This window comes from Pseudorasbora parva, chromosome 3, assembly GCF_024679245.1.
Source record: "Pseudorasbora parva isolate DD20220531a chromosome 3, ASM2467924v1, whole genome shotgun sequence".
In the NCBI taxonomy this organism is placed as follows: domain Eukaryota; kingdom Metazoa; phylum Chordata; class Actinopteri; order Cypriniformes; family Gobionidae; genus Pseudorasbora; species Pseudorasbora parva.
In genome coordinates, this window is record NC_090174.1 from 56,427,723 (window position 1) to 56,442,012 (window position 14,290).

General features: G+C 36.8%; 1 protein-coding gene across 5 annotated transcripts in view; it reads left to right on the top strand.

The window, feature by feature from the left end:
• Window positions 1-860: 860 nt before the first annotated feature.
• spef2 (sperm flagellar 2) overlaps window positions 861-14,290 on the top strand; it is a 29,113-nt gene continuing 15,683 nt past the window's right edge. For 2 of the 5 annotated variants that reach the window (XR_010904439.1, XM_067439583.1), the window contains exons 1-17: window positions 861-1,024; window positions 1,191-1,293; window positions 1,684-1,936; window positions 2,996-3,166; window positions 3,346-3,486; window positions 4,388-4,467; window positions 4,593-4,761; window positions 6,433-6,621; window positions 6,722-6,909; window positions 8,570-8,795; window positions 8,907-9,126; window positions 9,256-9,341; window positions 9,504-9,594; window positions 10,613-10,665; window positions 10,756-10,859; window positions 13,598-13,842; window positions 13,940-14,081. Coding sequence is in view for 4 of the 5 variants with exons in the window: in XM_067439583.1 (XP_067295684.1) it covers window positions 967-1,024; window positions 1,191-1,293; window positions 1,684-1,936; window positions 2,996-3,166; window positions 3,346-3,486; window positions 4,388-4,467; window positions 4,593-4,761; window positions 6,433-6,621; window positions 6,722-6,909; window positions 8,570-8,795; window positions 8,907-9,126; window positions 9,256-9,341; window positions 9,504-9,594; window positions 10,613-10,665; window positions 10,756-10,859; window positions 13,598-13,842; window positions 13,940-14,081 (2,519 nt within the window). In the remaining variant the exon portion in view is untranslated. The remainder of the gene's footprint in view (window positions 1,025-1,190; window positions 1,294-1,683; window positions 1,937-2,995; window positions 3,167-3,345; window positions 3,487-4,387; window positions 4,468-4,592; window positions 4,762-6,432; window positions 6,622-6,721; window positions 6,910-8,569; window positions 8,796-8,906; window positions 9,127-9,255; window positions 9,342-9,503; window positions 9,595-10,612; window positions 10,666-10,755; window positions 10,860-13,597; window positions 13,843-13,939; window positions 14,082-14,290) is intronic. The other 3 variants (XM_067439584.1, XM_067439585.1, XM_067439586.1) reach the window with 3 other exon arrangements.

The window sequence follows — 14,290 nt, forward strand, 5'->3', positions numbered from 1 at the left end:
GCAGTGCTCGTGAAAAGGTCTTTCAGACGAACTTCTGAGGTCAGTTGTCCTCATTTTCACTTTCAGCCTTCTCTTGTATTATTGTTCCTTCAGTTCTGTCCTTATAGAAATCTGTCTTCTTTTTTTTTGGACTTTCTCCTTTGCCAATAAAACTATGATGTATGAAGTTTTCATTGAAAACATTTTTTAATACATTTTTTTTAAACAACCAATAATAGATAAGGCAGGACATTTTGAAAATACAGATACATTTTAATTGATTTATATTGATAAATGAATCAGTATTTTAGACTTGGGTTACTCTTTATTTTAAGGAGACTTAGTTACATTGTACTTATATGAGTAATTACAAATAGAGTAATATTAACTATGTGTACCTAGAGTTACAGTTAAGGTTACTTGCATAATTTACTGTATTTAATTACTTTAGTAAATATAGTAACTTGTCGCATTTGAATTAAATCATTTCAAGAAGCAAATAAATTGTTTGTGTGTGTGTGTGTGTGTGTGTGTTTAACATAATTTTTCAAATGGATATTGATTTGATATATTGAATATCTATCTATCTATCTATCTATATATATATATATATATATATATATATATATATATATATATATATATATATAATAAGTTCTGTTCTGTCGTTATTTGAAATTTTATTATGAAAATAAATAAATAATTATAATTTCATAATTAAATTTCAAATAATACAAAACAGAACTTCATAACGTTAAAACTTTTAAGGTGTCTTCAGCAAGGCACATCCGCTCTGCACTGAATCCCTTTCAGGGAATTTTAGTTGGACCTTTGTGCTCAGCCAGTTTGGTTACTGTGGCAACACCACGCCAGAACGAGACACTCCCCAAAACAAAGTCATCCATATGCTATACAGATGCCTGGATTAACTTAAGACTTATATAAATAGACATTATTGAATTTCCTTAAGAATATTAAGCGTTCAGAATGTCAGACATAATCTGTCAGTGGCTGAATTCAGAAATCCAGCTGTCAAAAGTCGTTGGTAAGTTATAATTCGTATACGATTTAACGTTAGCCGTTAGCAAACGAGTTAACGTTAACGCGCATGATCCATTCATATAACGTTACCTACCTGATTTATCAGCTAAACTACCAGTTAGCTAATAATCGTACATTTCTTTCCTAATGTCATAAATCTATTATTGCAGAGCCGTATTCCTTCGCCAGGGATTTTGCTAACGGTTATTTAATAGGAGAGATCCTGAACAGATATGAGCTGCAGGAAGACTTCCACCTGTTCTCCAAACAGAGGTAACTTATGGATGGACTTACATATTTTTGTTTCTATTTTATATACAAAATTATTTTAAAAATATTTTATATGTAACTTATCCACCCTTTTATGGATGGATCCTCATACCCTATATAATAGACTTAAAAGTAATGGGCTTAGATATAGATAGACGACGGACGGATATAAAGACAGACGGATGGATGGATGGATATAGAGACACATATCTATAGATAGATAGATAGATAGATAGATAGATAGATAGATAGATAGATAGATAGATAGATAACATTAACTTAGATGGATGGATGGATGGATGGATGGATGGATGTAGAGATAGATGGATGGATTTTGTAACAGCCATTGATCAATATCTTAAAAATGAGTGAGTTATCTGTGTTATTCCACAGCACGGCGAATGCAAAGTTGAATAACTTCACTCGTATTGAGCCCACGCTGCAGCTGCTCGGCGTGCCCTTTGACCTGGCCATGGCTAAAGCGGTGATGCAGGGCAGACACGGGGCGGCCACACATCTGCTCTACCAGCTCTACATCCTGCTGCAGAAGAAGAAGAAATCAGGCCTCACCGCCACAGCCATGGAGGTCATGCAGCCTGCGGCCACCGCCCGTCTACACCGCGTCGAGAACAGCATCTATACTGAGGTGATCCGTTAGTACGAGGTCACAGACATTCATTTCTCTCCTCCTCCTCCCTCAGGAGATCCTCATAATTTATTGCCTGAAAATATACATAACCCAAATTGGTAACACTTCAGAATAATGGCCATTAGTTGACATTAGTTAACTACATTAGTTAACATGAACTAATAATCAACTGGTCTTATTTATCTTTATTAATGTCAATTTTAACATTTACTAATACTTTATTAAAATCTAAAAGATTTACAAATATTATACAATAACAATGTACAACATGAATCCATTTTCTAGAGCATGTTTTTGTCTTACCCTGAATCATTATGGTACACTTATAATAAGTGTTTATATTGGGACTATTTCAGGCCAGACTGGTAGGTACCGCTGCGGAGGAGCACAGCCCCTGCGTGATCCGCCATAGATATAAACAGAGAGAAGTAGCTCCGGCTGCAATGTTCTTCCACAAGACGCATGCAGTTCTGTTTATTAACCACTAGAGGGCAAAAAGTTACGGACTGCAGATTAAACATTAGTTAAAGCACTGTGAACTAACATGAAAAAAACATGAACAGCTGTATTTTTATTAACTAACATTAACAAAGATGAACTAATACAATAACTCATGTTAGTGAATACATAAGCTAATGTTAACTAATGAGAATTATTCTAAAGTGTTACCGTTCTCAGTAGCAATGAATAAGTCACATGTGCAGTTACTTTACTGAAGTTTAGGGTCTGTAAGATTGCTCACTAAATACAGTAAAAACTGAAAAAATAACTCTATTCTATTTGAATATATTTTTTTTAAAAAGTCAAAGTAAATTATTTCTGTGATCAAAGCTAAATTTTCAGTCCTCAGTATCACATGATCCTTCAGAAATCATTCTGATATGATGATTTTCTGCTCAAGAAACCGCACGTTCTAATAAAATATTAGATAAAATTGCATCTAGATATTTAAAAAAATCGAATTTATATAAAAACAGAAGTTGTAAAAATAATACAAAAACACAGCAACCTTAGGACCAAAGACAGGGGTGTCATTTCAGGCCGTTTGTCTCACAGCGCTTGAAGACGGTGGTGAAGCGTGAGACGGATCTGAAGATGCAGAAGATCGCAAACCGCTTCCATAAAAAAGGCCAGGACATGTACAACCGCTCGGTCATGACTGAACTCCTGAAGGAAGAGGACCGGCTCAAACGCCTGGAGGAGAGGAGGCTGAGGGACATCGAAAAGGTCTGCCTGTCTAACATTTCCCAGCGATTTATATATACCTTTAACTTTATTTATTCAGTAGCATCAAACAGCCATGAACTGTTTGTTAGGACAGTTCTGTTTCACTTGGTCAATTTTTACTGTGAATCAGCATGTATTAGTGCTTGCTGAGATTGATGATATGATGTGTTGTTTGTCAGCACCGGCAGGCACGCAGAAAACAGAATGAGATTATGATTCAGATTCAGTCCGCCATAGTCCAGATCCCAAAGCCTCCACACACTCGCACGTCAAGAGCTTCTGAGAAACAGCTGCAGTTTCGGAAAAAGCAAGAGGCTCAGGTAACAACACTTCTGACATTATTTTCATGATAATTATGCATGTTTAACACCTAAGTTCTCATTATTGTAATATAACACTGCAGAGTTGTTACTGTTAACTAAAAATATTTAAAATGGTTTTCGGTAATTTAAATAAAGCTGAAATAAAATAAAATAGCTGAAACATCAACATTTCTAATGTTTGTTTAAGTTGAAGAATACATAAAACTGAAAACAAAGATAAATAAAAAAAGAATAAACATATTTTCTAAAATTAAACCTGAAAATACTAAAATAAAAACTAATTCATAATATGAGTATGTATATGTACACTGTCATTCAAAAGGTTTTGATCGGTAAGATTTTTAATGTTTTTAGAAGTCTCTTCTGCTCCCCAAGGCTGCATTTATTTAATTAAAAACACAAAAAAACTATAATATTGTGAAATATTATTCAAATGTAAAATAGCTTTTTTCTATATGAATATGAAATCATTCTAATGAAATCATTCTAATATGAGGATTTGATGCTCAAGAAACATTTATGAATATTATCAATGTTGAAAACCGTTGTGTACATTTTTTTTCAGTTTTTTTGACAAACAGAATTCCAAATATAATATTTTCTAACATTATAAATGTCTTTACTGTCACTTTTGATCAATTTAATGCCTCCTTCCTGGATAAATGTATTCATTTAAGTTCTTTCCCAAAACAAAAAAAACGTACTGACCCAAAACGGAAGTACGATGTTGCAAAAGCTTTCTATTTCAGGTAAATGCTGTTCTTTTGAACTTTATATTCATCAAAGAATCCTGAAAAATCCTGTTGTGACGGACTGAAAAACGGTCCATATGGAAAGACATTACAAATTGTCAAAGATTGTTTGATTGTGACCCTTTAAGATGAAGTATGATTTTCAGCATGTTCACCGTGAGATAGAACAGTTTGAGAAGCACCAGAAGAAGATCTCTCCTGCTGGTGGTGAAGCCTTACTCTACAGGTTTGTCAGCATATCCTTGAAAATTTAAGAATGCAAAAAAAAAAAAATCTACAGACAGCAGGCTGACATACCGTTCACATTTCGTTCACTGACCATCTGAATTTTATTGCTAACTAAATTTACAGTGGTCGTGTGACCCAGCCAATTAGTACAGGCGACAAAGAACAGTGGAACAGGGATTACATGGAGAGCATCCGTCAGCGTCTGGAGGAAGACTCTGCTGCCCGGGAACAGAGAGAGATGCGGAGACGACGTGCTCTGATGGAACAACTCCAAGCCCATGAGGCTCAGCAGGTGACCACTGCCGTCGCTTATTTCAACACTTAAAGCCTACTGCAGCATATTTGATACGCACGTTTCAAAGGCCTCTAAATGATCAACATGATCAAAACTTTGCTGGAAAACCTATTAAACACAATCTACTGCATGATTCCTAATGGTGTAACACACTTTATGTGAGCAAAACGTCTTTTTTATATGTAATAGAAGTCCCAGGGCTGTGTGTTTTCCAGATGGGTTACCAAAACATACGCTCATTGGCAGGCCGGCGAATCGCAAATAGTGAAATGAAATGACTTTATTGATCTGGGCGCGCGTGGGTGCACTCGCTCGCAGTTCCCGCTTATATCCACCGATCGTGTGGGCCAAGTAATACAGAAATAATATTCCAATCAATCGCGGGTGGGTGAGAAATAAATCATTGTGTTTGTTTGATAAAGACGTTTACAAGCCCTGTAGTCGAGAGAGTCATTTTGGTTGCCGCTTTCAAAACAATCCCTCCCTCATGTGAACTGAACTGAGAAGGGGAGCTGAAGCTGAGCGGAGACTATTCAAGTCTCATTCAAGTGCGGACTCCCATCAAAACCCAGCGTTCAGGAGAGAGCCTAAAAACCAGTGTGGAAAATAACCTATTACTTAATAGTTATGATGGTATTGAATGTAAAAACCAAACAAACGTCATTAGTTGACCTCAGACAATTTAAAGGGTTACTTCAGCGATTAGCATATGGCTTTGTATCAGTAGAAACCCTGGAGTATATTCAAATTATTGTGCTTTTCCCCCTCATATCTCCCTGAGACAAGAGATTTATGCATTTTATTTCTGGAAAAATTCCTCCTATGATGCAAATTGACGATTTTTGCATCATAGGAGGAACGTTTGCCCAAAGGCTAAAGACTACAGCAAGCAGAGGGAGACATTTCCGCATGTTTTGAATCTGCGCATGGGGGATGGGAGATAACACTCAGCTTGCAGGGAGAGCTCAGCTCAGCTACAGGCACTCATTTAAACGGAGCTATGGTGTGCAATGTAAGTCTTTTAACTTCTCAAATTAATTTCTATGAAAGTTAAGCTTGTAAAGGCATGAACTGAAACGCGCCAGACTGAACTCGCGTTGTGAATGTATGCCGCGAGTGTAGTCGCGATTACCTCAGCTCTCATCACTCCTGCAGTCAGTGCTCAGTGCTGTGATACTCGCGCGGCGACTCACTCATTATATTGAACAGACACGTTCAGTTTTTAATTGTAGTGTCTCCTCTAACTCAGTCACTGTAATCAAGTTGGTGGCGTTGGGAATGGCCTCACAGGGCAGCGAAGCATTCTGGGAATTGTAGTCTTTCATCCCCATGAGACAAAAATACATTTTCTGTCTTTTCTCAGTCTAGAAGGCACCAAATTCAAAAATAATTTCACATTTCTACTGCATTGATGACCCAGTTTAAATACAGATTCATCTTCCCAGCGCTGAAGTACCCCTTTAAAAAGCCAGTTCATGACACCTTTAAGATATATCAGTTCAAGTTGCTTTCAGTTAAATCAACTCAAACATGCATTGTAGTCTGGTGGGACTAGACTTAAGCCTTGTCTGTGAAACTGGGGTATAAATTTCAATAAAATGTCAAACTTTTGGCCAGCCGTGTTTGTCTTGATCATATCTGGTTCTTGCATTGATATTCTTTCTGCAGGAGGTATTGCGAGAGGAGCAGATGGTCAGTCGACTGATGCGTCAGACGCAGCAGGAGAAGAGGATCGCCGTGCAGCTGATGCAGATAAAACAGCAAAAAGAGGTCCTTCGACAGAACCGGATCTTCCAAGAGAGACAATACCAGGAACGCCGCCTTCGAGACTTCCAAGAGGCCTTGGATAGAGAAGCTGTGAGAAAACATGCATACACACATACGTGCAAACAAATCCATCCATAAGGTGTCAGAAAAAGTTTCTGATTATGACTGTCCCATCCCTGCCGCTGTCCAGGTTCTCGCCCGACAGGAGCGTCTCGAGCGCAGTGAACAGATCAAGATGGAGCAAGAGCTTCACAAACAGCTCGCCGCCGAGCGCGCTCAGGCTCGCTGTCGCAAACACTCTGACATCTGCAGAGGAATTCTGGGACAGATTGTGGATCTGGCTACCAAAGCTGGAGAATATCGGCTCCTCACAGCCAAGTATTTATGTCCCTGATCACTCTACTAAACAGCTGTCATGGAGTTTATAAAGCTCCTATGATGAAAAATAAAAGTTTTCTTGCTATTCAAAATAAAAAAGCTTTGTAAAATAACTTTATAGTGCATTATAATACAAATAAAGTATAGCACATTTTGCTGCATTTGTTTTATATAGACACTACTGTATAAAGGTGTGGAGTCAGAACGTGTTTTTTATGTTTTTGAAAGAAGTTTCTTATGCTCACCAAGGCTGCATTTTTTAAATCATAAATATAGTAAAAACAGTAATAGTGTGAAAAATTATAAATATTTTAACATCTAATTCATTACTGTGATGCAAAGCTGAATTTTCAACATCGTTACTCCAGTATTCAGTGTCATGATCAGGGCTTGACATTAAAGGGTTAGTTCACCCAAAAATCAAATGAATTACTCACCCTCATGTCGTTCCAAACCCATAAGACTTTGGTTCATCTTCAGAACAGAAATGAAGAGGTTTTTGATGAAATCGAAGAGCTCTCTGACTCTGACCCCTCCATAGACGGCTGTTTAATTACACCATTAAAGAGTTAGTTTACCCAAAAATTAAAATTTAGTCATTAATTATTTACCTTAATGTCGTTCGACAACCGTAAGACTTCCGTTCATCTTCGGAACACAAATGAAGATATTTTTGTTGAAAGGGTTAGTTTACCCAATAATGAAAATTCTATAAATAATTACTCACCCTAATATCGTTCCACACCTGTAAGACCTCCGTTCATCTTCGGAACACAAATTAAGATATTTTTGTTGAAATCTGATGGCTCAGAAAGGCCTTCATTGACACCAATGTCATTTCCTCTCTCAAGACCTATAAAGGCACTAAAGACGTCGTTACAAAGCCCATCTCACTACAGTGGCTCTACAATCATTTTATGAAGCGACGAGAGTAGTTTTTGTGCGCAAAAAAACTAAATAATGACTTCTATAGTGATGGGCCGATTTCAAAACAAAGTTTCTAACGGATATGAATCAGTGTATCGATTCAGGATTCAGATCGCTTGTCAAACTGCTGAAATCACGTGACATTGGCGATCCGAATCCTGAATCGATAAACTGATTCATAACCGTTCGAAACTTTGTTTTGAAATCGGCCCATCACTATAGAAGTTATTTCGTTTCTTTTGCGCACAAAAACTATTCTCACCGTTTCATTAAATGATTGTAGAGCCGCTGTAGTGAGATGGGCTTTGTAACGACGTCTTTAGTGCCTTTAAGGGTCTTAAGAGAGGAAATGACATTGGTGTCAATGAAGGCCTTTCTGAGCCATCAGATTTCAACAAAAATATCTTCATTTGTGTTCCGAAGATATTTCTTACGGGTGTGGAACGATATTAGGGTAAGTAATTATTTATAGAATTTTCATTATTGGGTGAACTAACCCTTTAAGGTCCAGAAAGGTAGTAAAGACATCGTTAAATAGTCCATGTGACTCCAGTGGTTCAACTTTTGTATGTATATGTAATATGCATGTATATATTTAAGAAATATTTGCATATATATATATATGCAAATATTTCTTTATATTTATAATAATTATACACAGTATACACACATATATTATGTAAACACAAACTTTTATTTTGGATGCGATTAATCACAATGAATTTTTCCCCAGCACTAGTAAAAATGGTACCAAAAAAAGGGTCAAACGGCCATCTTCACTCTTTCCCAGTCTGATACCAGTGAAGCTGATGCGGGAGTGGATGGAGCTGTTTTTCAGTGGTAAGCCGCTGTATGAAGTGGCCAGTGTGCAGCCCACACCTACTGACCCCACACCAGAACAGATCATTGAGCTGGAGAAGCTCCATATTCTCAATAATCAAGACTACAATGAATATGTGGTAAGGGCAGCATGTTGGGAGTATTTTGAGTTATTGTAGATTTATTATTTCTGATGTAAAGTATTAAATAGCAGTCGAGGGAATGTGCATCTTTCTGTCTGTTCACTTCAGGCCATGATGGGCGAGTGGGCTTTGCTTGAACAGGACGAGACTCAAGCCTCACCAGTGAATAATGATATTCTGGATCATGTGTTGAGCCGTCTACAGAGCATGTTAGTTCGATCCATTTCCAGCACTCCTCCTCCCCTGTTTCCCCGTTTCACCATCAGAGCGTGCATGCTGGGAAAAACCCTCTCGGGCAAAACCTCCTGCCTCGCCAGGATCAGCAACGGTAGGAGTTGATGCTTCTTCATAGTAAGAGCTGTACTGGAATAAACAGTGGTATGATACATCAGAACTGTTTTAAAGTGGTATGATATACTAAGTTTCCTGAAGCTGTTTGTTAATCTCTGGGAATCAGCTCTTGGCATCCATGTGCTCTCAGCCAACGCTTTGATCCAGGATGCGCTATCAGCCTATCAGAAGGAAAGCCAAAAAGTGTCACAGGTCAGGAAAACTAACTCTTAGTATTATGTACGTTTCTTGCGGTAGAAAACCAACAGATCTGGTCATATTTTTTAGCAAAACCTCTATTAGAACAGTTTGTGATCTATTTTATTACTTTAATTCCCTGTTGGGGCTGACCATATATTTGCCGTGTATTTTCAGAAGAACCTGGAGAGAAACGGTTCTCCGACAGAAGGGATTGAGGAGCCTCAGAGAGATGGAGAGGAGGAGACATCCTCCCCTATAGAATCAGGTATGTGAGAATATTAAACCTTTAAAACTTGACATTATTTACAATAATGTCAAGTTATTGTACCATTCACAAATTTGGGGTCAGTATGCATTTAGTTGATGAAAAGTGACAGTAAAGACATTTATAATGTCACAAAAGATGTAGATTTTAAAAAATGTATTTAGTTTCCACAGAAATATTAAGCAGCACAACTGTTTTCAATATTATTGATGATGATGATAATAATAATAAATGTTTCTTGAGCAGCAAATCATCATATCAGAATGATTTCTGAAGTATCATGTGACACTGAAGACTGGAGTAATCACAGAAATAAATTACTTATTTCATACTTAAATATATTCAAATTAAAACAAAATAAAACAATGTTTCATAATATTACTGTGTTTGCTGCATTTTTATCAAATACATGTAGCCTTGTTGAGCATAAGAATGCTTTGAATGTTTTAATGTTCAAAAACATTAAAAATTCTTACCATCCCCAAACCTATGAGAAATGTTTATTTCTACGCTATGTCGACTCTATGAATGACAAAGTATGAAAATTAAATTCAAACAATTAATAAAATATTCAGTGGGTTATTTTTTTTATTGTCAAATATTTTAGTCCTATTAATTGATTATATGGTTTTTATTTACTTTCATAAATTTGTGTAATAATTGAGTAAACTTATTTATTTCTTAAATAGAAACTTATAATTTATTTCTGTATGTATTATGTACATTTATTCCCACTCTTTTAATATAACTGCATGTTAGTTATTTTTATATAAATATATAAAATGTATATATATTTAATAAATTAAATGTGGGGGCATTTAATTTATTAAATATATATAAATTTTATATATATAAAATTTTTCATATTTCCGGGATGTCCCCCCATATTTCACCATAAATGCTCTATACTAAACCCAAAAACCCTAATAAAGATAAAGTTTAAAAAGAGTGACATTTATTTACTATGAAAATGCTCAAGTTCCAGTAGTGATCAGCTCTCACGTATGTCTCACATCAGGACCGCAGGCTCATGAGACTTCTGGACTTCCCGAAATAGAGGACAAAGAAAAAGTAAAAGCAAACACAAAGCCACTCTCCACACCAACGGTCTGTATGTACTGCTCTGATATGGTTTGTGACGCTCGGTGCTGTGTTGTGCAGTGGCCGTTGCGAGCGCAGTGTGGTGCGGCGGTGGAGAAGGCTCTTAGGACAGGCAAAGCTGTTCCTGATCAACTTCTGGTCGACATCATAGTGGATGCTATCAGGTACAGAGCTGTAGGCCTATTGCGTCTTTATAAATAATGATTATTTTCTGACTAGTTAACTTAAAATGTTTAATTTACTGACCACATTACTACATGACACTCTCCGGAATATTTGATTCTGACAGAATTCTCTGATTCAAATCATTTTTTGGTAGGTTATTTATTCTGCAAAACATTTCATACCGGTAGTATCCATATCAGTGGGTTAACACGTATAATTATGTGGTCACTGTACTTATTTAGAGATAGTATTTTCATCTCATGTTAGTGCACATGAAAAAATTATTTCCTTTGATGAATTAATGAATTATTAATTTAATAATGAATTCTAAGTATATATACCTAGTGCAACATGTTCCTGGATAAACACCTGGAACAACATTCTCATTAGATTTGAGTTTACACTTAATGTCAAGGTTAGGGTTACAGCCAGTGTTATTCACCATCATTTCCCTCTGATTTTAGGGATAACTTATGGTATGGATAGGTTTAGGGGTAGCTATGACTACATTTTCAGACAGAAATGTTGTTCCAGGATCAACAAGAATATATCTAATTCGGCAAAATCAGGGCGTGCAATACTATATGGTAAATCTCAACTGCTAGATTGTTTATCATTGCAAAATGTTTATTATATATAAAATATATATGCTCTCTATATAAAGTTGAATATACAATACAAGTATGTCCAACTTCGTCCACACACGTTCTTACGTAAGGCGATTATGCTACGCTATATAGAAAATAAAAAACAGAAAATAGTTGGAACTCCACAGCTCCAAAAATATGCAAAAAAATGTTTTATAGTAGACTCCCACACTGGTTACGTTTTGAGGAAAGCAGGCTCTTCATCAGACAATTTAAAGTGTGCTCAACAAGCCTTTATAGTCACAGGTGACTAATCAAGAATCACATGACCAAAAAAAACACAATAAACAGATAATACTAAAAATAAAGTCGTGGAGCACAAAGGCAACAAAATATAATAGATTAAATGCAAAAATAAAGAAAGAAAATCATGATCTCTGACTAAACCAATAGAAATCCAAGAATTTTTATTTTTTATATTATTTAGACAATTTGAAATTTATATACCGGTATGTCCTTTTCTTAATTTTTTTTCACAAAGATTCTTGGTTAGTCCTAGAATGTGACTAAAGGTTTGTTGAGCAGACTTGTAATTGTCTGATGAAGAGCCTGCTTTGTTTGTTCGTAACACGTGTGGGAGTTTTTAAGTTATTAAAATTGTTGTGCCAACTTTTTTCTGTTTTTTATTATCTCTTTAGTCGAGCATCCAACTTTTGAGCATATTTTTGCCGGTGATGTGCGTGCTTTGGTCCTGATTATGCTATATAGCAAATCTCAACAGCTTGATTGCGTGTATCGTCGTAACAAGTCAACTCACCCAGCTCTAATCTGATAAATACAACTATAGGGCATGAGAGTCTTAAAGGGTTACTCCACCGCTTTTTCATATTAAACTATGTTATTCCCTTAACTAAAACGAGTTGATACATACCTCTCTCGTCTAAGTGCGTGCTCTTAATCTCTCTGACGCGCGGTGACGATCTGATAGCATTTAGCTTAGCCCACTAAGCCCAGTTCATTCACTATGGTACCAAACAGAGATCAAGTTAGAAGTACCAAACACCTCCATCTTTTCCCCTATTTAAATAGAGTTACACGAATAGTTGAACGATCAAGTATGGTGACAAAATAAAACGTGGTACTTCTCTAATCGGATTAAAAAGGAGAACTATAATGTATGGCGGAATAGCACTTCTGAGAGTACTTCGGCTCGGCGCAGTAAAAAGTCCCGGCCGAAACATCTTTCCTCACACATCCCCCTCACTCTCTCATTTCTGTCAATAGGGAGATGTGAGGGAAGATGTTTCGGCCGGGACTTTTTACTGCGCCGAGCCGAAGTACTCTCAGAAGTGCTATTCCGCCATATATTATAGTTCTCCTTTTTAATTCGATTAGAAACGCGCCACGTTTTATTTTGTCACCATACTTGATCATTCAACTACTCGTGTAACTGTATTTAAATAGGGGGAACGTGGAGGTGTTTGGTACTTCTAACTTGATCTCTGTTTGGTTCCATAGTGAATGAACTGGGCTTAGTGGGCTAAGCTAAATGCTATCAGATCGTCACTGCGCGTCAGAGAGATTAAGAGCACGCACTGAGACGAGAGAGGTATGTATCAACTCGTTTAAGTTAAGGGAATAACATAGTTTAATATGAAAAGGCAGTGAAGTATCCTTAAGACCTGTTCACACCAAGAACTGTGCCTTTAACGATAACAATAAAGATATAGTTCTAAAAAGCCACACCACAACTATGATAACGGCACAGAGAAACAATATCTTTCAGAATGATTTTTCCTGCTGATTACCGGTATGTAAAATAAAAATATTGACAGCCAATCCGAATCCTTCCAACTTAAAAGAGCTCTAGCATTTAAAGCGGTAGATAAAAATGGCAACACGCGCTTAGAATAGACAGAACAATATTGGTGTGTGGACCCTAATATAGTTATCATTTTAGTTATCTTTATAGTTTTCGGTCTTGGTGTGAACGGGCCTTTAAGATATTATAAACACTAACATGACAATTTTCTGTAAAGCTGCTTTGAAACAGTGTGTTTTATGAAAAGTGCTTAATAAATGAATTTGACTTGAAAGATAGTCTAGTTCTTTAAAGACCAGTTTGACTTCCATCCTACCTTGCTCTTCAGGAACATCCCTGCTGACAGTGGCTGGATCATCGATGGGTTCCCAGTGGACATCAGTCAGGCTCAGATGCTGGAGAAAGCTCTGAACGGGACAGAACCAGATGAGAATGAGACAAAAACACAAAGCAACTTATCCACAGACAAAAACACACCTAATGATCCAAGTCCTCCATCCCCTGCACTGGACGTAGTGGTGCTGTTAGACGCTTCAGACGAGCAGGTTCTGGAGCGAGCCGCTCACCAGGCGGGTGAGGTTATGAAGATTCAAATGCTAGATGTTATGAACTTACCAACATGACAGGTATTGTTGTTTTAGTATGTAATAAGCTGTGTTATCTTTATTAGTAGTAGACGGGGAGAGCAGAGGGCAGGAGAGAGAAGGCAGTGATGCTCCAGATGAGAAGATGAGTATGACAGATCTGGACACACAAGATCCAGGATCCATGTCTGATGACAAAAGCCTGCGGATGACACAGATACAGCAAAGGTGTGTGAAAGTGTACGGTGGGTGTTTTCAGTACACGAGACATATTTTCATCATACACAATTACAATAGCAAAGATTGATAGATTTTGTAATATGCAAAGAAAACACACAGTGTCTAGTAAAATAGATTAACATTACATGATCCAGGCAAATCCCAGTGCATAAAATGAAGTTCCATTCTACATTTTTTTTTTTTCATTAAATGCTGCT